The 27169-nt window shown below is 37.1% G+C and overlaps 1 protein-coding gene across 6 annotated transcripts in view; it reads left to right on the top strand.

Annotated features, from left to right (window-relative positions):
• The window catches only part of NVL (nuclear VCP like), a 109806-nt gene that overhangs the window by 31697 nt on the left and 50940 nt on the right, over positions 1–27169 (top strand). For 5 of the 6 annotated variants that reach the window (XR_009564312.1, XR_009564322.1, XM_030868398.2 and 2 more), the window contains 6 exons: positions 4799–5048; positions 6759–6977; positions 7825–7929; positions 12087–12149; positions 16752–16871; positions 20293–20392. Coding sequence is in view for 4 of the 6 variants with exons in the window: in XM_030868398.2 (XP_030724258.2) it covers positions 4799–5048; positions 6759–6977; positions 7825–7929; positions 12087–12149; positions 16752–16871; positions 20293–20392 (857 nt within the window). In the remaining 2 variants the exon portion in view is untranslated. The remainder of the gene's footprint in view (positions 1–4798; positions 5049–6758; positions 6978–7824; positions 7930–12086; positions 12150–16751; positions 16872–20292; positions 20393–27169) is intronic. The other variant, XM_060300885.1, reaches the window with a different exon arrangement.

Below are 27169 nucleotides of genomic sequence, written 5' to 3'. Positions count from 1 at the left end.
CATGTGGAGGATTGGGGCAGCGGGGCTGTGCTTGTCTGCCTACTTAGCTATCTGTATACCTATCATTTGATCTTGTCTGTTCCTTGCCTCCTGCCCCCCCAACCCCTTTCTCGTCTTGTCCGCTGAAGGCCTCTCACATGGCACCCTTTACAGGGTAGTGTGGGCTTGCTCAGAGTCGGGCAGCCTCAGGGTGGAAGGGTTCGTCCATGGCAGGTTAGGGCTGCAGCATGAGGATTGCAGGAAACAGGCTGAAGTGACACTGCTGTTCATTTTATGTTATGTTTTGTTATGTTTCCTTATGTTATGTTATAGTTGTGCTGGGTCTTAGTTGCAGCTCGTGGGCTCCTTAGCTGCGGCTCACCGGTTCCTTAGTCATGGCATGCAAACTCTTAGTTGCAGCATGCATGTGGGATCTAGTTCCCTGACCAGGGATGGAACCCGGGCCCCCTGCACTGGGAGCTTGGGCAGCACTGCTGTTCTTGACCTCAGGATTTGTAAAACATTACATCAAAGGGAGGAAAAAACAGCAGTCAAAACCAGCCACTCTTAACACACCCCAGCCCTGTCACCTGGACGTGTGACTCTCCCCTAGGAGGCCCAGGAAGAGGCAGGTCCTGGGAGCAAGGATCTGCATCCTCCGGTCACCAGTCCACCTGGGGCCATGCTGGAGGGGGTGGCTTGGACTTGGACATTGAGGTCTAAGCTCTTTCTACAGCAGATCTTCTAGCCTTGGAAGTGAGGTCACATAGCATCAATTCCACTATCCTCTGTTGGTTGATTGCTCACTCAGGTCAGCCCAGATTTGAGAAGAGGAGTCATAGCCCCACCTCCCACTGAGAGGAGGGTTGAGAATTTACAAACATGCTTTTTAGAACAGTCACAGTAATGAACCCCCATGTTTTTATCACCCAGTTTCAATAATTATCAACATTTTCACAGTTTTATTTTATTTATCCCCCACTTTTTTTTTCTTGGAGTGTTTTAATGCAAATCCCAGGCATATCATTTCAGGTATAAATACGTCCATAGCTAATGAATAAAGACTTTTTATTTAGCATTACACAATGCTTTTATATACCTAACAAATAATAATTTATCTGATATCCAAACATGTTCATATATTTGTACTATGTAGTTGTATTATGAAGTTTGACTATATCCATATTTAGCATTTTCATTTCTCATCTTTATAAATATTGTTCCTATATGAGGATCACATTTCATTTATTCACCTTTGTAACTTTTCTGAAATTCATGATTGCCAATTTTTTTTCATTTGCTAGCCCTCTTACAATTTTTTCTGCACTGTTTCCTCCAAGTTTTTTTTTTTTCTTTGTGTATGTATATGTGTTTGTTTGGGTCTGTATATTATACTGCAGTGAGAAATGCTATCTTTATAAAGTCATAATAACAGGACCTGGCATGTGGTAAGTCTTGACAGTTGAGAGCTGTTACTATTACTATTTCATGCTGGCAGCTTAAGAGTGAGGCTGATTGCATGTGTGCAATACAGGCCACTTTGTTGAAGTGTGAGTGCCATTGTAAAGCAGTCATATGACCAGCTAACTTTTGAGCTAGAAAACTCCAAATATCTATTTCTGTAGATTCTTTTTGTTGAACCAATTCAGATTTTTCAGAAAAAGATCTTCAGACAACACCATGGGGCTGTCCATCTAGCTGCTGGTCTTCTGACAGGGGCAGGGGCAGGAGGTTGAGCGACTGGACACAGACTTTGACCTTTTTTTCTGATGGAGTTGATCTTACTGTTGTCCACAAACCTGGGGCTTCCCTCTCCTGGTTCAGTTTCACCAGAGGGTACATTGCTGGTCTCCTGCTGGTTGACAGGGTGGAGGGTATGTGGCGTCTTCAGACTTCTTATGCAGATTTTCAGATAATTTCTGTGTTTTGGCTCCCTGCTGTGGCCCTAATTTCTGTAGTTCAACACTTTGGTGCCTCTGGTTCATGGTCTTTGAGGTTCCACCAGACAAATATACTTCCTTCTCAATAGCGCACCTTTCTGCAAAATGTTAATTTTGACTTTGTGCCCTCTGCAGGGTCATTTACCATTCTCCACAAGTTTCTTCATAAATTTTGGTTCAAGATTACAGATAGTCAAGTATTTGTTAGTCTATACTGATAGAAATAAATGATTGAATAAATCAATGGGTGAGAATAGGCAAGTCTCTGGTGCAAAAGAATTTCAAATAATTTTTGTGGTTGCATTGCCCTTAAGGAGGTGGAGTATAGCTCCCTATTTCTTAAATGTGAGCCGGACGTAAGTGACTTACTTCCAGAGAGTGTAGTATGGAAAGGGAGGGAAGAGTAACTTCAAAGGGAAAACCCTTTCAAACACTGTCTCAAGGTAGTCAAGGTTCACATCTACAACAATAAGTCGTGTTGACAGTATGTATCCTTGATAATGAATGATATGATGAGAATGACACTTTACCTCTGTGGTCTTCTTCCCAAAAATGCTTTACTCTAGTCTAATCATGACAAAAATATCAGACCAATCCCAGTTGAAGGACATTCTACAAAATACTGGGCCAGTAATCCTGAAAATTTTCCTTAATGACAGGAGAGGTGTATGAGGTGTACAGAGTTCTCTGGACTATCTTTGCACTAATTCTATAAATCTAAAACTTTATAAAATAAAAGGTTTATTTTTTAAAAATTAGTTAAAACTCATCCCATTTACAGTCAACTATATTATTAAACCTGAGTTTTTATTCTGGGAATTCCTAATACTTGAATATAGGGATTTATAGTTCTTAGGGCACCAGCTAGAGCTGACACGGAGAGACCCATGTTGGGTGGCCTTTGTCTTCTTTGGTAGTAAAATATGCATATATCAGCACCCCCCCCCCACAAATATCTGTTTCCTTCAATATCTCACATCAGTGTAGATACCTGTCTTTATTATAGAGCCATACTGAAGCCTATAGCCTAAGACAAGTGTTGATAGCTTTTTAAAGACCTCACGGAGATAAAGACTGATCCTCTGTTGCAAATTCTTTGCCGTACTTCCAGGATAGGATGGGGGGGTTTGGGGTGAGGGAGTAGAGTACAGATAATTTCCTAGGTTCTTTGACCATGGAGTTTGTGTTCCTGTTTGTTGTTCTTGTTTTGTTTGTTTGTTTTTGTTTTGGAGGTGGGGTGAGGAGGAAATATTGCTGAAACACTTTTACTCAACCGTGTTGAAACTGGAAATCTCTTAATGGTTATTTTCTCCTCCTGTGGAGTTATAGTATGATGACCAAAATTACATTTTTTCAGGAGTAGACTGTAACTGAAAAAAAGGATGATATTTATTTTATCTTAGCTAGTTTCCTTAACATTCTAAATTTCTTAGTATTCTTATGCATAGCAGCAAATCAGGTCTGTATCTTTAGGAAGCAGTTCTATAATGGGACGTCTTCTTGGCTCCTATTGTTTACAGTATCAAAGTGAATTATTTTTCATTTGTCAGAAATGTTTATCTGCTTCTATTCTATTCACTTACATGATCCCAAATGACATTTGTATAGTAACTTATTCTCCAGTAACTTGACATTTGAAAATATTAGTCTCCTACAAATTTGGAAATTTCAAAATATATTTTCTTGTCCAAGTTAATTTATAATATCACAATATGTAACTAATAATAATAACAAACATTTATTGGGCACTTATTGTGGATCAGTCACTGTTCTAGGAGCTTTGCATGTATTCACTTAACATCCCTACTATTAAGTGCTACTGTAATATATATTTAACAAATGGAAAAACTGGAGTACAAAAATGAAATAACAGAGAGTGACAGAGCTGGCATCCAGACTCAAGTGGTCTGGCATCAGACCTTTTTTTTTTTTTTTCCGCTGCCTTGGGTCTTAGTTGTGGCATGTGGGATCTTTCGTTGCAGCGTGTGGGCTTCTCTTTAGTTGTGGCACATAGGCTTCTCTCTGGTTGTGGCACGTGGGCTCTGTAGTTGCGGCATGCGGGCTCTCTAGTTGTGGTGCATGGGCTTAGTTGCCCCATGGCCTGTGGGATCTTAGTTCCCTGACCAGGGACCGAACTGGCGTCCTCTGCATTGCAAGATGGATTCTTAACCATTGGACCACCGGGGAAGTCCCTGGCATCAGACCTTTTGTCCTGAATATCTTTACTGCTTTTAAGTTTTATTCAGTAAATCTTACCAGAAATTGTTTAAGATATTCCTTTAATAATAATAATTATCCAGAGTCCATATTTCATTGACACATACCATGTTGCCAGTTCAGTTGAGCAAAATTTTTCACACATAAGTACAAAGGATGAGCAGTAAATAAAGATGAAGTTGGAGAAGTAACTGTCCTAATATAAAATTGGATATTAAAGTTTGTATCAGTATAACTTTTCATGATGAATAAAATTAATGGTTGATTTTGAGTTTAGAGACTTTTTTATTGCTGGCAGATGTCCATTTAAACTACTCTAAAAGTAGAATTTACCTTATATCCTCATAAATCATTTGTCTTATTTCCTCTGTAATATTGTAAAATTCTTAAAGGCAGAATATTTTTTAAAAACCAATTTTTTATTCTTCACAGAATTTAATATAGTTTCTAAAAAAGCAGATATGTGTATATATTAACCCCTGTTGGAATAAGGTAGGATATATTATAGCGATTTAGCATTTGCTGAATGAGTGAGCTATTTGATCTTATTACCTGTTATGATACCATTGACAGAGAGGAAAGGCTTCAAATAAATATATTCCGTGACTTGTTTTTACTAGTAGGTTAGGAATCTGAATTTCTTTTCCTTGTCTTTTCTACAGAATACTTCAAACTTTGTGCAGAAAAGTAAGACTTCCCGAAACTTTTCATTTTCGTCACTTAGCACACCTAACGCCGGGCTTCGTTGGTGCTGACCTGATGGCACTCTGCCGAGAGGCAGCCATGTGTGCAGTCAACAGGGTCTTAATGAAGCTGCAGGAGCAGCAGCAGAAGAATCCTGAGATTGAAGGTTTGCCCTCTGAAGGAGGCCAGGAAGAAAGGATTGGAACTGAGCCCACTTCTAAAACACAGGTGCTTTCTCTATAGGTACCTTAAACTGTCATTTAAACATTTTTAATATGTGTTATCTTACAAGCAGGCAAGTGTCCATATAGTTGGGGTTTATGATTTTGTTTCATTGGCATTGTATCTTTAGAGTAATTATCAGTTACACCCAGAGTGTCTATAATTTCAAAAGTACAAGTTGTTTTACTTTTTTCAGTTGATTCTGAATAAATTCCTTTTACAATAATGATTATGAAATCTACAGCAGGTGTTGGCAAACTATGGCCCACCTGCTCACTGCCTGTTTTTGTAAATTAAAGTTATATTGGAGCACAGCCATTCTCCTTTATTTTTTATTTTATTTTTTAATACTTTTTTTTTCTTTTTGGTTGCGCCGGGTCTTAATTGCGGCTCGCGGGCTCCTCAGTTGTGGCATGCGAACTCTTAGTTGTGGCAGGCATGTGAAATCTAGTTCCCTGACCAGGATCCAACCTGGGCCCCCTGTATTGAAGCGCAGAGTCTTATAACCACTGTGCCACCAGGGAGGTCCCCATGCGCCTTTGTTGACACGGAGTCTTTTTCTACTTTCACACTTCACAGCTGAATTCGCATAGACGTCCATACAGCAGAGACCGCATGGCCCATAAAGCCTTTGGTGTTTACTCTAATTCTTTACAGAAAATGTTTTCCAGCTCTTATGAGAACATTGGCATTTTGTTATATTTCCAGGTTACCTTTTGGTTTGATATACTAAGATAGTCTGCTGATGCAACCATATCCTTGTCCCTACCTGCAAATGGTGCTGGAGGACAGTGCTGAGAATGTGAGAGGGACATTTATTATCCAAGATCTGTTAAAATTTTGAGTTTTGTGAGTCATGAAAACTCAGTATAACATTTATATAGCATTTTATAGCTGGCACAGGGTGCTTTAACATATTATATAACTTGCTCCATATAACTTTGTTAAGTAAATATCATTACTTTTCCCATTTCATAATCAAAGAAACTAACCTTAAGAGATTGTGACTTGCCCGAGGCTACACGGCCTCTACTTTCCAGAGCAGGAACTTAGATCTAAGTCTTTTGTTTTCAGATCATTTGTTTGTTCCGTACTCATTTGGAACCACAATGATATCTGTTAAAAATAATAGTAAACTCATTCCTTTTATAATATTGCATATAAATTAGACTTTTATAAGTTGAATTATTCAGAGTTACTTTCTACACCTGTTCTTTCATTTTCCTCGCAAAGCAAGAAATCTGCCTTTGAAGTTCAAGATTCATTCGTACTAGGAAAATTGCCTGCTTTCTGTTTAGTTGATAAACTATCACGGAGCCATATTATGAAATTAAACTGCCGCCAGAGTAACTTTGTTTTAATTTCATAAAAATTCAGCTGTTTCATGAATATTTGTAAATGAAAAATGGAAATAACATGATTGTTGAAATGAATATTTGCCAACTGCTTATGTTTGCTATAGCTAGCCCTAGTAGAGTAAATAAAAATCATTCTTCTATAGTTGATGATAGTCGATGTATTTTTGCTTGACTAAATCAAATAATCCATTTGGAGCAAAATAAGTGATCTCTGTCAATAGAGAAAATTATTTTAATGCATAGAAGTTCGTGTAGTTTACAGAAATATTGGAGTAATAATATTTTAAAGTACAAACAATAACGTTTTCAACAAACTTTGTGGTTTTTCATTTTTTCCCCCTCATTTGTTCCCTTTCAGGATGAATTGCAAAGCCTCTTGGGGTTGCTGAGGAACCAAGATCCCCTCTCAGAGGAGCAGCTGCAAGGGCTGTGCCTTGAGTTGAATGATTTCATTGTTGCTCTATCCTCTGTCCAACCCTCTGCTAAAAGGGAAGGCTTTGTCACTGTCCCAAATGTGACATGGGCAGATATTGGTGCCCTGGAAGACATTAGAGAGGAGCTCACCATGGCAATATTGGTAGGTATATCTGCCGCTAACTGTTGTTGGCGTGTATGATGGGTAAACGACCATGCGTGTGTACTAGGTTGTATGTCTAAATTGGCTTAACTATATGTTTTCTTTTATCTGTTGTATTATTATTAAGCCCCCAATGATGGTTTTTCATTCTTCTGAGATCTGCTTTAGATTTTTTCTTTTGGTTGTGCTTGAATTCTATGGCAGTGAGTTTAAAGAAGAAAAGAAAAGAAAACATTTTAGGTTTTAACCGAGAATAAATTATTAGAAATACTTTCTGAACTTGATCACGCTTATAAGGGTCAAAGCAGTTTTAATGCCCGTGAAACTTTGGATTTTCATTTACTCCTACTTTTCTACTTCCCTGATCATTTCATGGTTCATTAATGATGTATGATCCATTTAGAAGTGTGTAACTACTGAAAGAGAAAATACGTGGAGATGATAGTGAACAGGTGTCTCTTGCTTTTGATTACACAGAGTACCGCTGCTTCTGATTTCTTAAAGGGGGCCATTGCTTAAAATCTTTATAACCTAGAAATCTAGGTTATAGATTTAGATTATAGATTTAGAAAATCTACGTTTTCTAAAAATTGAGTTTAAAATGTTGAAATACTGTATCTAAAATGTTTTCAGAACTTACATTTAGTATGCATTTTTCAAGAGCAGGGATTTTAAATTTATCATCACTTACCTCATGCTTGAAACAGGGGTAAGCACTCTGTGCCAGGCACTGTTCTTATCTTCAGGCCTCACAATCAGTGTTGAAAATAAGCATCTAGAGATGATTTGAATATGCAGTAGAAAGTGGACATTTGTAACAGATTGATGTTGGGATTGTTTTTTCCAGGCACCAGTACGTAACCCAGATCAGTTCAAAGCTCTTGGGTTGGAGACTCCAGCTGGAGTTCTCCTTGCTGGTCCCCCTGGCTGTGGGAAAACTCTGCTGGCAAAGGTATGGAATAATTCAACTGCATGTATTTTATTTCTTACTATCAGTTAGGATAACATGGATTTAACTTTAAATGTTACAGTGAGATATTTTTGCATATTTTCATATTATTAGAATTTCATTTTGGAAAGACTGACAATTTTCTTCAGGAAAGTTTCCCACTTTAATTTTAATTACACAAGGTATATCATTGCAAATTTGGAAAAGAAAATTTTAAATCTACCATAACCCCGTTGATTTTAACACAGAAATTTTCATGTTTTCTTTGTATTATATTCTGAGTTTTTAATGAACATTATTGCATAGTTGTAGTTTATAGCTGACCTTGTTTCCTGCTTTGATATAGTTATTATTTATAAGTTAAGTATTTTACGTTCCTTATTGCAAATGTTATTTTGAAAAATTAGTTTTTTACAATAGAAAATATAGATAAGCAAAGGGAAAAGCATTACTTATAATCCTCTCACTATTGCCTACTAGTAACCACTGTTTCATTTTGTTGTTAGTCCTTCCAGATGTTCTTTTGTACATATATATCAAGATAATATGAATAACTTTTATACATATATTTACAACTATAAGGTTTTTAAACATGCATTTCTCACTTATCAATATTTCTTGAACATCTTCCCATGTCAGAATATGCAGATACACATCGGTATTTTTAATGCCTGCGTAGTATTCTGCCATAAAGCTGCTCTATAATTGGGCTCCCCTGGTGGCGCAGTGGTTGAGAGTCCGCCTGCCAATGCAGGGGACACGGGTTCGTGCCCTGGTCCGGGAGGATCCCACATGCCGTGGAGCGGCTGGGCCCGTGAGCCATGGCTGCTGAGCCTGCGCGTCCGGGGCCTGTGCTTCGCGATGGGAGAGGCCACAACAGTGAGAGGCTCACGTACCGCAAAAAAAAAAAAAAAAAAAAAAAATTTGGATTACTTGTAAATAAGAAATCAAAATTAATGGCATTTTTAATAAGTTTCACAGCAGCCGAATAATCTGCGGCTCCTCAGTAAATACCAAATATCCACAGTGCCATTTGCCCATGTATATATATATACCTATATAATATACATGTACCTTTTTAAAAACATTTTTACTTGTATTACTAAATTTCCTTGCTTAATGCTTTCAGTACTCTTACAAGGCATTGCTGTAAAGGAGTTTGGAAACAAAGGAGGGAAAGGAGAACACCACAGTTGCTGGTCTATGTTTTTTCACAACAGTTTTAGAAAATCGTAGCCAGAAAGAAGGTCCTGCAAGCTAATATGTGAATTCACTGGGTGGATGCAGTTCCCTTGCCTGAGTGCCTTGTAATGTTTGTTTGTGTTTTAGTTATATCTGCCTTTGACTAATTCTGCTCACAGCAGAAAGGAGATAGCTTAGATCATTTGAAATCCCTAAATAATGTTAAGGCATCATAGATCACATTTTTCCTCTTCTTCCCACCCGCCGCCTCCCCAAATTGCCAACATTTTGGTCCCTCTCTGTTCAGTCAGATTTCTGGTATCTGACCATTTAGAGCAGGGAATCTTACCTAGGACTCCATGGATGGACTTCAACAGCTCACCGGATCCATGAGCCCAGGCAATATATTATGAGTATATGTATTTTTTCCAGGGAGAAAGTTCACACTTTTATTAGATGCTTCAAGAGATTCATGACTACATGCCCTAGAATCTAGAAGTAATAGAAAATGTCCTGGAATGGCAGAAGCAAAGTGTTACTGGAGTAAGGTTATGGAACCACTTATGGGTCAGAACCTGGCAACCTAGAATTGGTTATAAAATTAAGATTTTGGATGACCTTGGTTGTTTTGTTTACTCATGATAACAATAACATAATGAAAAATTTCTAAGCACTAGCACATATTATATAAATAGCATCAAGTAAAGGCATGTGATTGCTGGGGGCCAACACACTGAAAATTGGTGACTAATAAGGAAACTGGAAAGAGAACAGTAAAAATCATTTAGTCATCTGCAACTATATAGTATGGAAGCAAACAGCTCCTAACACTGAGTACAAGATTCATGATGATATCCATGAAAAAATTAAATTATATTCACTGTATTTCATTTATCAATAGAAGACAAAAGATTTCTGATAATTTCAGGAACTCTGTTGGGTGTTTTAATGGGTGAAATCTTAGTTATCTCGCATATGGATGTTGAAAACCTAATGTAGATGAATCATGCTTTATTAGATGTGTATCCTGACTCTACTTAGAACGTGAGAGGTAGGAAAGTTAAGAAATTGGCAGCCGGAAAGACAGAGATTTCAAGATGTGGATAAGCTACATATTGAGCAGTTTTTGCCTGGCAGTGCCTGCATGCATTCATTTATTCAACCAGTATTTGTTGAGCTACATACACTTTGCCAGAACTTGTGCAAGGTGCTAGGGATAAACTAGTGAACATGACACCTACTCTAATGGAATTTATTGTCTGTCTTGAAGAGGCAGGCAGTAAACAAAACAATAAAATTGCAGATTCAGCTAAGTTATGATGGAAATAAACAAACTGTTGTGGCTATTTTAGGTTTGGTATTCAGGGGAATACCAGAACAGAGTCCTGAAGGACTAGATAGCCACATGAAGAGACAGGGAAAGAAGGGGAAGAGTCTTCCAGATAGAGGGAACAGCAGTTGCAAAATCCCTGAAGTGGGAAAGGGCTTGGTGAATTCTAGAACCAGAGAAAGATCTAGTGGCTGGACTAAGAAGAAACTGTCATGTCACAAAATATAGGCTTGCAAGCCATGGTGAATATTTCAATTTGTACTTGAAAATAAATGAGAAACATAGTAAAACTATATGATCTCATTTACATTTAAAAAAAATCTTTTATTGGATTATAGTTGATTTACACTGTTGTGTTAGTTTCAGGTGTACAGCAAAGTGAATCAGTTATACATATATATATCTCCACTCTTTTTTTTTAGGTTCTTTTCCCATATAGGCCATTACAGAGTACTGAGTAGAGTTCCCTGTGCTATACAGCAGATTCTTATTATCTATTTTATATATAGTAATGTGTATATGTCAGCCCCAATCTCCCAGTTTATCCCTCCCCCCTTCATTTACATTTTTGAGTTAAGTGGAGAATGGATTGGAGGAAAGCAAAGAGAGAGAGGAAGCCAGTTAGGGTTTTTTTGGTTTGGTTTGGTTTGGTTTTTTTGCATGTCCAGACAGTAGGTGATGCTGGTCTGGATGAGGATTGTGGTATAGTGGAGAAATAGGAAGTATCAGACTCACCTACATTTTAGCATTAGAACTAATAGAACTTACAGATGGATTGGCTGACCTGACAAGACAAGAGATCAAGGGGAGACACTGGTTTTGGCTTAGAAAATATATTTACTGGGATAGGGAGAAAAAAGAGTTTGGGGTGTGGGATTTGGGGAGAGTTGGGAGAAATTCAGGAGTCCTGCTTTGGAAACGACAGATTTGAAAATCCTATGAGATCCAAATGCGAAATGAAAAAAAGAAAAAAAAAATCCAAGGGGAGATGCTGAGAAATGTGTTGAACATAAATATTGAGCTCAGATATCAGGTTCTAAGAATAGGAAAGAACTTTATTCCCTGATCATTTTGAAGTTGTGAGTGATTTTATTCGGGTTTCATCTCTACATTCTCAGTGTAATTTTTGTATTCTTCTACACATATAACCATATATTTCTCCTTTGTTATTCTCTTTGGCTTTCAGCCATGCAGTTTAATCTTTATTTATTAAACAAAATAACCTGTAAATACTGTAAAGACTGGCACCGATGCTTTTGACTTCTGGTTTATGAATGAATGAATGAATGATTGCTTTTATTGGGCACAGCATTTGTTTATACAGAGATTATGATTTCACTAGGATTCTAAGCTAGGGCTACAAATATACTTACATATACCATGTTTATGTCAACAAAACATTTACATAAATGTTTCAAGTCATTTCCATCTGATTTCTAGTCTGATTTCTAGTCTGTGGAAAGTTTTAGTTTCACATTTACTTCCTTTGATTTTCTTTTTATTCCCATTTGTCTCCTCTCCTTGAGAAAGAGGCAGCTATAAAAAGGGGAAACTAGAGTATAAACCACAAAAAGTCCTTGCATTATCACAAATTATTGTTATTATTATTTTATTATATGTTTGTCTTGTGTCTTTTTTCTCTTACTAGGCTGTTGCAAATGAGTCTGGGTTAAATTTTATATCTGTCAAAGGGCCTGAGTTACTAAATATGGTAAGTTGTTGTGGCATTAGCCATTATTTTTGATTAGGAAAAGTAATGGTCATTCAAATTACAGGGTCCTCAGATCATTGAAACAGTTGAGTTTTTTGGTAAAATCACTGCAATAGGAGTGAAGAGATTGAGCTTTGCTCTGCTGTACTATTTACTGTGTATAAATGCTTTCTTAATTAAGTCTGTTAACCTCTAAGCCTAAGTTTTCTCACCAGCAAAATGGAAATAATCAAAATAGTCAACATTAAAAGTGTTAACTCTGAATTTGTCAAGCCCTTTATATATATTATTCTTCAACACCCTGTGAGATACAAATTGTTTTTTTCTCATTTCTGATTCACAGATGAGGAAACAAGTTTGGAGGGGTCGTATAACTTAGCCAATGTCCAACAGCTTGGGGATAGTGGAGCTGACATTTGATCTGCTTTCCTTGTCCTGTTGTTGTATAGCTCAAATGAGATAAGGATTAATAAATAAAAATACTTGGGAAAGAAATCACTGAACTACTATATAATAACTTCTTTCTGCATTTAAGCAGCTTATATCTTAAATTTAAGAGACTTTGAATTTCTTATTTCTTGTTCATGCCTATGAAGAGTAAAATGCCATTCCATAATATTCAAACAAAGAAGAAATGAAAGTGGTATCGTTTGTTTTAAAAGGCTTTTTCAATTTATCCCCTCTCTAATTTTTTTTGTTTCCTATTAAATATGTTACTTTGCTCCTAAAATAAGGATTTGTACTTTTATCTTGACTCTCTTACACTTCATTTTGGCTTTCTAGTGGAGGAGGTACTCAAAATAAGCGCTGAGGGGAAGGGGTTGATGGGGGGTGAAGGGTGAGGCTGGAAAAAAAGTAATAGCCAGGCAGTGCAGGGCCTTCATACCAAGCTAGAGTCAAAATGTTACCTTTAGCATATTAGAGAGCTAACAGAGTGGAACTTTTTTTTTAAGAGTGTAATATTTTTAAAATTTTACTATGAAATATTTCAAGCATATAACAAGTTATAAAGAGTAATATAATGACCCCTCCATGTATCTAACATCCAGCCTTAAAAAAAAAAACCAATATATACTCAAAGCCCCCTGCAAACCTTCCCTAATCACGTTCTCCATTCTCTTTCCCATAGAATTTACTATAATCCTGAATTTGGTGTTTATTAATTCTGTACACTTCTTTCTACATTTACTGTAAATGTTATATATTTATCCCTAAATAACATGTAGTATTATTTTACATGTTTCAAAAAATAAGTTTATGAGAATTGGAAATGTGAACACCTACTGGACACTTTATATTAAGAAAATAACTTTTAAGTGTGATAATGATGTAGTTATGTTAAAACCATTATCTTTGGACTTCCCTGGTGGCTCAGTGGTTAAGAATCCGCCTGCCAATGCAGGGGACACAGATGCGAGCCCTGGTCCGGGAAGATCCCACGTGCCACAGAGCAACTAAGCCCCGTGTGCCACAACTACTGAGCCCACGGGCCACAACTACTGCAGCCCATGCACCTAGAGCCCGTGCTCTGCAACAAGAGAAGCCACCACAATGAGAAGCCCACGCACCACAACAAAGAGTAGCCCCCGCTTGCCGCAACTAGAGAAAGCCTGCACACAGCAACGAAGACCCAGCACAGCCATAAATAAATAAATACATTATAAATGATGGGATTTTTAAAAAATATATATATTTTAAAACATTGTCTTTTAGAGACAATAAAATATTTACAAATAAAGTTATGATGTCTGGGCTTTCCATCAAAATATCAAGTAGAAAGAAAAGTGGACAGAGTATAGATAAAGCAAGTTGATCATGAATTGAGCTGATAATAATGAAACAGGGTGATGGGTATATCTGGGGTTTATTAAAGTATTATATCTACTTTTATTATATGTTTGGAACTCGTTTTATAAATGGTAAAGCAAAAACAAAGCCACTTTACATAAATGGTATGTGTTCTTTTGTAACTTGATTTTATTGTTATTTTTGTTGAACATTATATTTATAATATTTATCTTTATTGATATATTTACCTCTAGTTATTAATTCTTTGTGCAATAGTCCATTGAATGAGTATAACCACACTTTTAAAAAAATCAGGTTTTTTTCTTTTTTTTTTTAAATATTTATTTATTTATTTGGTTGCACCAGGTGTTAGTTGCGGCAGGCGGGCTCCTTAGTTGCTGCTCGCCGGCTCCTTAGTTGTGGCATGCGAACTCTTAGTTGCAGCGTGCATGTGGGATCTAGTTCCCTGACCAGGGATGGAACCCAGGCCCCCTGCACTGGGAGCACGGAGTGTTAACCACTGTGCCACCAGGGAAGTCCCTTAAAAACATCAGTTTTTTTCTTGATTCATGTTTAGGTTGAACATTATATACATATGTCCTTAACGCATATTTGTGAGATATTTTCACCCTAGGGTATGTACTCAGCAGTAGAATTGCTGTATCTTACAGTATATACACTTTCAAAAATATTAAGTATTGCCCACTTTTTTCCCAAAGTGGTTCTTATTGAGTTTTACTTTCACCAGCAGTGAATGAAAGTTACTTACGTTTTTGCCAGTCTGATGAGTATGAAATTTTATCTCATTGTCATCTGGTTTGTTTTTTAGAGGTAAATGTGGGAAGAGTTCTGTGGAAGAGTCAGAATGACTCTGAGAGATTAAGTGATCTAATGAGGAAGATAGACATCTTGGGGTTAGAAAATGAGTTTGCTCTAGGACGTTTTAGATTTAAAGAGCCATTTGGAGGGATTCAGCAAACTATAGGAAATGTGAATCTGGAGCTCTGAAGAGATTTGGGAGTAAGTATCAATCTAAATGGCACCTAAAACCTAGGGAATGGGTAAGGTTGAGTAGTATTGTAAGGTGGTCTCTGACAGAACCTTGGAAGACACCAACATTTACGGGCCAGGAAAGGAAAAGCTGGCAAAGGAGACTGTTCTGAAGGTGGAGGACGCCCAAGACTTTCTAAGCCTGAAAACCTAGGGAAGATAATTTTTTCCACCTGTCAATATAGCCATACAATAGAAAAGAAATTGAAAGAAGGGCTCTGGATTTAGCAATTAGAATGTCACCAGTGACTTTAGGGAAAATATTTTCAATAAATATGTTTGCAAAAGCCAGATTATAATGGTTGAAAACTGATGGCAAGTAAGGAATTAGGAATAATAAGTATAGGATCCTTACTTGAAATAGTTCTTAAAGGCCAAGGTAGTGGGAATTTTAATCATTGTTACATTTCTTAAGATGAATTGATTTTAATATGTCCTTTTGAAACTTTAGGTTTACCTTCCCCTAAATTAAATTTCCTTTTACTTAGTCATTTTGGTTAGCTATGTCCAAAGTCCCTTTGCCGGCTGTATTGATTCTTCTCTTTCATCCCTGTTTGAAACTCTCTGTCCCAACCCCCTGATATCTTTTCTTTAAAAATATCTACTGAATGTCTTTTCAGCATTCCAAATATAATTTTTGCTGATTTAGATTTTTCAGGAAACTAAATAGGTCTGCTGTATTTGTACACTGAGCAGGATGTTATGATCAGAGAAAAATTTGAAACTGTCATGACTTCTGCTTTCCAAGGACTTTATGATGTAATATAGTGAAGGTAGAATAGCTCAGAAGTTATAATAGTAGGAAGTGCTGCAAGAGCAAAGAAGAGAGGGTGGTGGGAAGAAAGATTAGTGATCTTGATCTAGAATGCAAGAGCTGTTTTAGAGGTAGGTTGGAGAAGCAGTTCAAGTGAGAGAAGCAGAATAAGCAAAAGTACAAAGAAAAGTTACAGGACAGATCTGAGGAAAAGAAGTTCTACTCAGATAGAAAATAAAAATAATCATTGTCATCTGTGATGTATTCTATGCCTTAATTACTTTATTATGACCATATAGTCATAAAAATAACCTTATGATATAATTGGCACCATAAAGACATTTTCAAATTGTCTTATTTAGCAGTATTATTATGAGAAACAAAGCTTTTCTTAGTTAACTAATTTAAAATTTTACAAGAACAATTTCTTGTGCTTAGCTGAAAGTAAAGCTGTATTTTTACATATAACTTTTTATATTAATTAGTCCTCATGTTATAGCTGCTTGTGAATTGCTTTGTATTTTGATTTTACCATACATTATGCATTATGAAACCTGGTAGATGTCTAACTGGCTCAGGTTGCCTCCTCTGATGTTGTATGACCGTTAGCTCTTCCTTTAGCAAGATGACTTGTGTAGAAACGGCAGTAGAACAGTAAATTGTCTTGTTCACATTTAAAATACTGTTGAATTAATGAAGATTACTGCTGGGTATTTGATATGCATAAAGCTTTGATCCGTTCTAAAATACCATATAATTGTGGAATTCTTTTGAGCTAGAGGAGACCTTTCATTCTATTTAGTCTTCATTTTATAAATGAGGAAATTTATAATAAGCTTAAGTAATAGCTAATCTTATTAAGTTGAACCACATATAACTGGCTATTTTTGACATAATACTTTTTGGACTCTGACATATAAATGTCATTTAAAACTAGTACTACTATAATTTGGCCCAGACTCCAAAGTTGAAACATCTCTACATTTTATTTCCTTTCTGTATATGGCTAGTATGTTGGTGAAAGCGAGCGTGCTGTGCGACAGGTTTTTCAGCGAGCCAAGAATTCAGCACCCTGCGTGATATTCTTTGATGAAGTGGATGCCTTATGTCCTCGAAGATCAGTCCGAGAGGTAGGTATCATAGTTTGGTGATTACAGATTTTTTTTTAAGCACCATAAACCTTTTGTAAGTTCTTACAAAGTTACGTAAAGTTCAAATAGTTCTTATAAAGTCATTCATTGAGAACACTGAGACTCTTTAAGTGAAGAAAACTAGTAATTTGAAAACAGGGCCTAGGGATAACAATTGTATTTTTATTAGCCTCTGTATCCATTTTTCTTTCTGTGTATTATTTTGGTTGCACATATCTGATTCACACAAATGAGTTTTTGGGAATGGAAATGATTATTAGTTTTGGATAGCCTACCTTGTAATCGTATGATTGTCTTCAGAGTTCTTGGAGAAAATATAATTTAAGACACCATGCACTCAAAGTAGGGTCAGATGATATGCTTTAAGACGCAGCACCATTTCTATCTGGGGAAGATATAAATTGGTGTGCATTAAAGACCACTTGCATTACTACACTGAGTCACCATTCTTAGAAATTTTGGTACAGTGATTACCTGGAAAACAGTTATCAGGAATACTGTTTGAATCATAGTGAAGCATAATATAAAGAATATATTTTAAATATATATATATAACCTTTTGAAGAGGATAGCAAAGACTGTAGTAAGTACATTTATTACAAGATGATTGAGGAAATGATTATATTTCTTATGTGATTTGTTTTCACATAGTTACTCTGTGTGTGTTCTTGGGTTGTGAAACATTTATTAGGTGCCTCGTTTTGCTTAAAATTCCCAGCATTCAGAAGTTGCAAAACAAAACTTGACTAGGATAAGTGTGCTTTATATCATAGCAATTTTGTTTGCTCACCCAGCAGTCAGCAATATCACAGAAAATCCTTATTACAGCCTTATCTCTGATAGTGATGTCAGTGGCCAGGGCAGAGATCCTTCCCGGGTTCTCCTGCCGGCCGTCACGTTCCAAAATCTAATGTGGGATCCAGAGCAAAATCCTACACACTATATCCAGCTGGTGGAGGCATGGTATGCTCTGGAATTTACTCCTTTTTATTTATTCCCTTTTGCTGTGAATTAAACCCTTTGTTCATTGATAGCCCATTTCATTGGTTTGCATCTCTCTGTTATCAAGTGGTAATTTAAATTAGGAGGTATATCCAGTCAACTCCTTGCCCTCAGAGAAGTCTGCATTCTTATGAACTACATTTCTAACTTCTAGGTTATCTCTCTTGGGTGTCAGCTACCACACATCCCTGTAATCAGATATATGTGTTTTGCTTTAACATTTTCACCTGAAGGGGATTCTGAAAATATTTTAAAATTGAACATATTCTTTTTTTAATGATGCAAGTTATTCATGAATACATGCTTGTGAAAAATGCAAATAAATACAAGTATAGAGTCAAGTCTTTCTTCCAGTTCTCCTCCCTGTTACTCTTCTTGGAGGTTACTTCTGCTGACAGTTTAGTGTTTTGCATTTGTGGTCTAGAACTTTTTCTATAAGCTTAAAAACATATGTGATTTAAACTTTTTTTTTTATATAAATGTGGTCATTCTATCTGACACTTTACCCATGTACTTAATAACTTATTTTGTAACTATTGAATAAATATTCCACGGTCTGGATAGGGAAGAATTAATTCAACAATTCCCCTGTTTTGGACATTTACATTGTTTCCAGTTGTTTCCCCTGTAAACACAACTGTATTAAACATTCTTATCACATATTTTTGTGCACATGTGGGAATATGTGAGAGTTTTGGAAGTAGAATTTCTGGGTAGAAGACGTATACAAATATTTTGAAAGCTAAAACAGTCATTCTTTGCAAAAACTACCAGTTACATACACCTACCAACTAAAAATAACCATTTTCTACACCTTTGTCAACAATGGGTAATACCCATCTTTTTATTTTTCTCAATTTTATTGGCAAAACATGATGTTAAATTTTAGTATTCATGTCTCTGACCCTTTTGCTGTTGAAATGTTTTTCTGTGCTCACTTTGGCAGCACATACACTGAAAATGAAATGTTCCCCCCCCTTTTTTTAAGGTTTTTTTTTTTTTTTTTTTGGATGTGGACCATTTTTAAAGTCTCAATTTATTGAATTTGTTACAGTATTGCTTCTGTTTGATGTTTTGGTTTTTTGGCCCCAAGGTACGTGGGATCTTAGCTCCCGCACCAGGGATTGAACCCACACCCCCTGCATTGGAAGGCAAAGTTTTAACCACTGGACTGCCAGGGAAGTTCCATCTTCCCCTTTTTTGTTGTTAATTTATAAGAGCTTTTTATATGTGATGGAAATTAGTCTATTGTCCAATTATGTGTGTTGGTACTATTTTTCCCAGTTTTATCACTTATCTTTTTTTATTATATAAAATTTTATATATAGTAAAGTCTGTCAGCCTTTTCCTTAATTGATTGTGAGGTTTTTGTCTTGCTTAGGTAGGACAGTGTTTTGGGGTGGTTTTTTTTGTTTGTTTTTTTAAAACCAGTACTTCTTTATTTTTTTGAGTACTGATTATAATTCTTTCAAGCTCCTAACGGTTAATACTGTGTCTCCAAGGGGTGATAATAAGGTGCACCAAATTTTTTTTCTGGAGAAATCAGTATGTTAAACTCATTACCACCTCTGTACATGAAATTTATGTTGAAGAAAGGCAATTAATGACAAAAAGAAACACAGCACCACTTTTCTCATTTCCTACATTGTGCATTTTAAAAATTTCTGCATTTAAGGGATAAACATCCCCCTATTCACCAACTCCTTGAACGTCTTAGATATTGCCCTGAGGTAGTTCAACTTTGTACTGCATGCTTCAAGGAAAAGAGAAAAGGCCTCAGTGTCCCAGCTGAAAGCTCTGGAATATCCAGTATCCTGGGGAGTCTGATCTGGCATTCAAAAGCTGAGTCTAGATTTGCCCAAAAGGAAATTCGTTGTGGCTATTAGATCTTTCTTTAAAAATTTATTTTATTGGAGTATAATTGATTTACAATGTGTTAATTTCTACTGTACAGCAAATTGATTCAGTTAGACACATATATATTCTTTTTCATATTCATTTCCATTATGGTTTATCACAGGATATTGAATATAATCCTCAGTTCTTAGATCTTTGGATAGCTCAGAGGCATAAGACTGTGGGATCAGCTAAGCCTGAGATTGAATTTCATCTCTACCCTTATGTAGCTTTGAGACCTTGGACAAATAGCCTCTCTAAGCCTCAGTTTCCTCATCTGAATTGTGGATGATAGCAGGATTGCTGGGGAAGCACACTGATGAGAATATGTTTTGCACAGTGCTTAGATATAGTGACTTCTCAGGAAATAATTGTTATATCTTTTGACAAAAGCTTTCATTCAAGTTAGCAAATGTATTATTTTGCATGGAAAAAAAAAAAAAAAACGGGATGTATTTTTCTTTTATTGGGAGCTGATGTAGCTGTATTTATTTGTTTTTAGACAGGGGCAAGTGTCCGGGTGGTAAATCAGCTACTTACAGAGATGGATGGTCTGGAAACACGTCAGCAGGTTTTTATTATGGCAGCCACTAACAGACCAGGTAAGAAAGAAGAATATAAAACAGATGAGTCTAAAAACTTACAGCATTTACGAACAGTATAATTTATATACGTCCTAGTAAAGGAAGAATAAGTTTGGGAAATCCCTTTTTGGTTCATAAGTTGGAATAAAACCTTAGAAAGCTTTTATGTAAGCTATAGTAAAAACAAAAAAAAAAAACAGTATAAGATTATTGCTTGGATTCTGTAAGATTTTTTTTCTGTGTTGGTGCATAGAAAATTGTCTTGTTAGCAGAGAACCCTTGTAACATACACTTTTGACCACAAAGTATTATCAGAATTTATGTCCTATGGTTTCTCTCAAGCTTATAGGAGACAAGAACCAGTCTCTTTTTCAGTGTATCTGAAGGTTAAAGATAGGTTTTTAAGATTTTATACTGGAAGCATGTCCATATACCTGCACTTAACTATTTTTTTAAATTGTTAAAAAGCCTAAGTACTAGTGAGGGATTTAGAAAAAGTCTCAAAACTTCAAAAGTACTGAAGGTGGCTTTTACTTTGGGTCCTCAGTTCTCTTCATATTGTTTAATACTTTGCCATCCATATGCGCCGCTGTATCATAGCTGCTCCTGCATTGATATTTGTGTTGACGATGTCTACCGGCAGTGACTTGGGACTTTAATTGCTTAAATGGATTTTTCAGTTTTCAAGCTGATGTAATTTTTCTTGTAAGTTAGTACAGATACTAAAACCTTCATGAATTATATACCATTTCATTTTAAAATGAAAAATCGAAAGGTTTGAATTAGACTCTTATCTTTGAATTAGAAATACTCTGAGTTAGGCAGAACTGGGTTTGAATCCTGGCTCTAGCACTTCATATCTTACTAACTGTTCTCTTTCAACCCTAACTAGTGTATACCAACTGAGTAGATTATAATTCAGGTCTGACACTAACCACCTGAAATTGATGTCAGAACCTGCAGGTTAAGGGGTCAGTTGTCTACAAGACTGCCCTACTTCAGATACCAGATGCAAGTGGTGTCTCCAGGACACACGCACTTCTGACCAGCCTGCTACAAACTTGGGGATTCCCGTCACCGCTTTCTGGTTCACTAATTTGCTAAAAAGACTAACAAAATGAAGAAAAGCACTATACTTACAATTACAGTTTATTATAAAGGGTACACTTAGGGCTAGGTCTCAGAGGGAGTGCAGAGCTTCCATGCCCTCTCTCCATGGAGTCAGGGCACATCACCCTCCTGGCACATCACTGTGTTCATCAGCGAGGAATCTCCCTCAAGTTTGATGTCCAGAGTTTTTATTGGGATTTTGTTATGTATCCATGATTGACTGACTCATTGGCCATGTGATTGAACTCAGTCTCCAGCCCCGCCCTACCTCCCCAGATGTCTGGCTCCAAGTTCCAACCCTCTAATCAGATGGTAAGTTGTTCTGGTAACCAGCCCCATCCTGAAGTTATCTGCAGGGCCAACCTTGAGTCATCTCATTAGCACAACAAAGACACTCCTGTTATTCAGAAAGCTCTAGCCAGGAACCAGGGGCAAAGACCAAATGTATTTATTCCTTATTATGCCACATTAATCCTGGGCATGTATTACTTCATCTTGCTAACCAGTACTTCCTCATCTATAAAATGAGGATAATAACACCTAATAGGCAGTATTGTCCCAAAGCTTAAGTGATATTGGTAATGTATCTATCATAGTGCGTGGCAAGTAGCTGTTTAGTATTATTATCATTATCATGAGCACTTTTGGTATTAGCAGTAGGAGCAGTCATTAGGTCATAAAATCAGAGAGTCATCCTCGAAGAAACCTTGAAGTTCTGTCAGATTTGGACAGAATCACATCCTACCTTTCCTGAGCAGCTACAGATTTTTCTAGTAGATTTCAAGAAGACAGTCTTTGGTGTGCTCTAATAACCTATTCTGTCTTTAACCGTACTCACCATTTTTCATATTTGTTTATTGTAAACACTCTTATCTTTTAGTTTAATCTCTGTAGATTAGAAAATAACAGGTCCTTCAGTGTTACTCAAATAATAGGTCCTTCAATGTTACTACTAGGTTTTACTTAAATCCCTTCCTTCAAAAGGGTTCAAGTACGTTACCTTTCCTCATGGGTTTTTTTTTTTCCCTCCGATCTCTTTATTCATCTTTGAATTCCTTAGGATTCTCCAGATTCTCCTTAGTTGTAAAACCCAGAACTGAGTACAGTAGTCTCTTGAGTTTAGCCAGTGAATGACAGGATGAATGTGGTACCTCTGTTTTGTTCTTTCCAGTGTTCTTGAGTATTGTCTTCCTCTCCACTGTACCTCACCCATCCCTTTCTCCCCATAACAAACCCCATTACGTTGAGGATCCACATAAATTTAAAAATAGATGTTTTAGATCTTTTCACTTGTATTGATGCCTATTTGGCAGTTCTGTTCCATTGTATTCTATCCTGTGACATTTTGTTTGATTGTTTATAACTTGGATTCTGCTCAGCTTTAAGAAACCCCTTCTTGCCCGATGTCCTGGTCAGCTCTTGCTGCGTGGTGAACTACTGTGATACTTAGTGGCTTAAAATCACCATTTTTGCATTTTTCATAATTTTGTAGGTCAGGAATTCAGGGAGGGCTTGTCCAGGTGGTTCGTCTCTGATCCACATGCCACCAGCAGGCATGGCTGGGCCAGAGGATCCCCTTTCAAGGTCACTTCTTTACTCACATGTCTGGTGCTTTGGTGCGCCTCGGCATTCTGCACACCCCCTCCCCCCAGCCCATCCCCACCACCAGTTGTCATCTTCCAGGGCCTCTCCATGTGGCTTGGCTTCTATTAGAATGGTTCTCTGAGTACTCACATTTCGTACTTGACAGCTGGATTCCAAGAGATAAAGGTGGAAGCTGCCATTCCTTTGAAGGCAAGGCCCAGAATACACAAATTCTCTTGGTCAGGGCAGTGACAGGAAGCGCCAGATTCGAAAGGAGAGAAGTAGAAAGGTAAAAAAAAGGGGAGTTTTCTTTAATCCTTCTTATGTATGTTTTTCTTTTATCACATTCTTTGTTTTATGGTGCAAGTTATACATTCCGCCTTACAGCTTGGTGTTGTAGGTCAGTCATACCAGTATAATTTTCTTTAGTCTCAGGTTTACTCCTTCACTCATCAGATATTTATTGAATTTTTATTATATACCTGATCCTACTGAACTTTGGGAATTCAAAAGTTAACAATTCAGAAAAATTCTTTGCCTGCATGTATTCTGATTTGGGGCTGGGGAACAGGGGGTAAATAATAGACAATCAAATAAATAAAATAAAACAGGGTAAGAGGATGGAGAATGACAGGTGTTTGGGGAGAGGAATGCTACTTTAGATATCATAGTCCGGGAAAGCTTCTTCTTCAGAAGTAATGTCAGCACGCACCCAAATAATGTGAAGTATCAAGCCATGCAAAAATCTGGGAGAAGGCATTCCGGGCAGAGAACAAACAATAAGTATAAAGGCCCTGAAGTGAGAAGTTTGGAGAACCAGCAAGAAGGCCAGTGTCTAGAGTGAAAAGAGTTGGGGGGCAGTGATGGAGAAGTGCAAGGGGCCTTTTAGGCCACAGAAAGGGGTGTGGATTTTATTTTGCCATGAAGGGTTTTTAAAATAAATTTATTTATTTATTTATTTTTGGGCTGCGTTGGGTCTTCGTTGCTGTGCACGGGCTTTCTCTAATTGCGGCAGGCAGGGGCTACTCTTTGTTGTGGTGTGCAGCCTTCTCATTGTGGTGGCTCCTCTTTGTTGCGGAGCATGGGCTCTAGGCATAACACGGGCTGCAGTAGCTGTGGCTCGTGGGCTCAGTAGCTGTGGCTCGCGGGCTCCAGAGCTCAGGCTCAGTAGTTGTGGTGCACAGCCTTAGTTGCTCCACGGCATGTGGGATCTTCCCGGACCACCTGTGTCCCCTGCATTGGCAGGTGGATTCTTAACCACTGCACCACCAGGGAAGTCCCATGAACGTTTTCTAAGTGGGGGAGTGAAGTGATCTGATTTTGTTTTTCTTTTTATAAAATATGTGACTTTTATTTTTACTTTGTATTTTGAAACAATTATAAATTCAAAAGAAATTAGAAAAATAATGCACAGAAGTTCCATGTACCCAGTTTAACTCAGTTGTTACATTTTACATAACTATGGTACAAAATCAAAACCAGGAAATAGACATTTGTGTAATTTGTCTATTTTGTTGCCATTTTAGCACACGTGTAGATTCATGTAATCACCACTGCAGTCAATACAGGAACTATTCCATCACCACAAAGATCTCCCTCATGCTATGCTAGTAACAACCACCTCTCTCCCACCATGTCTAACTCAAGGCAACTGCTAATCTGTTCTCCATCTCTATAATTGTGCCACTTTAAGAATTTTATATAAAAGTAATCATACAAAATGTGATCTTTTAGGTTGGCTTTATTCACCTATTCTAACGCCTTGAAATCTATTCAAATACTTGTGTGTATCAGTAGATTGTTCCTTTTCAGTACTGCGTAGTATTCTGTGGTGTGGAGGTTCTAGTTTGTTTAACCATTCTCTTCTGGGGGCATTATGATCATTTCCAGTTTTTGACTGTTTCATATAAAGCTACTCTGAACATCTACATATAGGTTCTTATGCGGACATAAGGTTTCAATTCTTTGGGATAGACGCCCAAGAGCATGATTGCTGGGTCGTATGTTAAGTATATGTTCAGTTTTTTAAAGAGGTTGTCAAAGTCTTCCTGAGTGGCTATAATTTCTATCAGTAATACTAAGGGAGATTCAGTTTCTTTGCATCTTTGCTGGTATTTTGTATTGTCACTGTTTTTATTTTACCTTTTCCAAGAGATGTATAGTGATATCTCATCATGGTTTTATTTGTATTTCTCTGATGGCCGATAAGAACTTCTTTTCATGTGTTTCTTTACCATCCTTATATCTTCTTCAGTGAATTGTCTCTTTGTGTCCTTTGCCCATTTTCTAAAATTGGAATGTGTATTCTTTTTTATTGTTGAGTTTTGAGAGTTCTGTATATATTCTAGATGTGAGTCCTTTGTCAGATACGTAATTTGCAACTTTTTGTCCCAGTCTGCATCTTGTCTTTTCATCTTCTTAATCACAGAGATCCAAATTATTAATATTTCCTTTTATTTTAAATAAAATAATAAATAATTTAAATAATTTAAGGTTATTTCCTTAAGAACTGAGGTGTCTTCAGTTCTAAAGTATCTCTAAAGGGGGTGAAAATAAATCCATCCCATTTTCTTTACTTAAAACTCATCAAATCAACTATACTCCAGTAAAAAAAATTTTTAATTAAAAAAAAAACTCATCAGTGATAATAACTGGAGTTCATGGAGCCTTGCTAAATAAATGCTAAGCACTTTGTTGACACATTTTTGACCAGATGTATTATGGCCACAGGCAGCAGTTTCTGCAAAAATCCCCCAGTCAGTAATGTGTTAAGTGTTCACCTTGTTAAACCTCACAAAAACCCTGTGAGGAAAGTACCATGATGTATATACTTACTGTTGCAAAAGTTAACTTATTTTAATTTAATTAAATTAGGTTAAATTATTTGCCCAAGTAGAACTAAGGGTGGAGCAGCAATTTGAATCTCAGTCTGCCTGAGTCCAAATAATCATAATTATCATGTGAGCACTTGTATTCCAACCAGTGCAGTGAGTGCTTCCCATATTCTGTCAGGTAATCCTCACTGTAAAGCTCACAGTAATTAGTAGATTCCAATTAGTTTGCCACCAGATAAGTTAGCAGTGGCAAAACCAAGATTTGACCCTCAGGCACCAACCAAATTATATTTTCTTTAAAGCACAAGTTCATTTCCTCTACATTCTGTACCATAGTCACCTCTGCATACTGAAGTTTGTTTTGTTATGTCTCAGATTTTGAACAGTGTTTGTTTTGTGTGACAGGGCTCTGGTAAATTGACAAACTCCGTAAGAGAATGGCCATAATAAGCCGTGAGGTTGTGGATCCAGTTGGTGAATGGCATGAAAAAGAAAAACCCACACAGGGAGATATCAGTTAAACATCAAATGACACCGAAAAGCTGGGCTTCCCTGGTGGCGCAGTGGTTGAGAGTCCGCCTGCCGATGCAGGGGACACGGGTTCGTGCCCCGGTCTGGGAAGATCCCACATGCCGCAAAGCGGCTGGGCCCGTGAGCCATGGCCGCTGAGCCTGCGCATCCGGAGCCTTTGCTGTGCAACGGGAGAGGCCACAACAGTGACAGGCCCGCGTACCGCAAAACAAAACAAAAGAAAACAAAACAAAAAAACCCAAATGACACCGAAAAGCTTATAACAAAAACTGTTGGTCCTCTGTGTCCCCCAGCCCCCATCCCAGAGGCTTCTACTGGTAAAATCCTTGAGCTATTTTTTTTTTTGCTGTGTTTCCTCCATATTTTCAAATAATGTGCTCATACTGCTATGTCTTATCAATTTCACACACTACCCATTAACTTCTTTTCAATGAATGAAGATTCATTATCTTACATTCACCCTTTCTCCACACACATAGCCCAGCCCACCATCACTGCCACACCATGCCCACCATCTGTTCTCGCCACTCCAGCCTCCCAATATTATAATATAGATTTATTATAACTTCTGGTTAAATCACTAGTCAACACTTACATTACCATGACTTTGAAAAAATCTCTCTCCGCTGACCCAAGAATCACAGGATGATTAGGTTTCCTTCTCCTAAAACCTTTTTTATTCTTAGATTTAGTAACCCTCATTTTTTTCTTTTGCTTTGTTTTCTGTGTTCCCATT

Source organism: Globicephala melas, chromosome 1 (genome assembly GCF_963455315.2).
Source record: "Globicephala melas chromosome 1, mGloMel1.2, whole genome shotgun sequence".
Classification (NCBI taxonomy): Eukaryota; Metazoa; Chordata; class Mammalia; order Artiodactyla; family Delphinidae; genus Globicephala; species Globicephala melas.
Note: the sequence above shows the minus strand (reverse complement) of the source record. Positions and strands in the feature narration are given on the sequence as shown.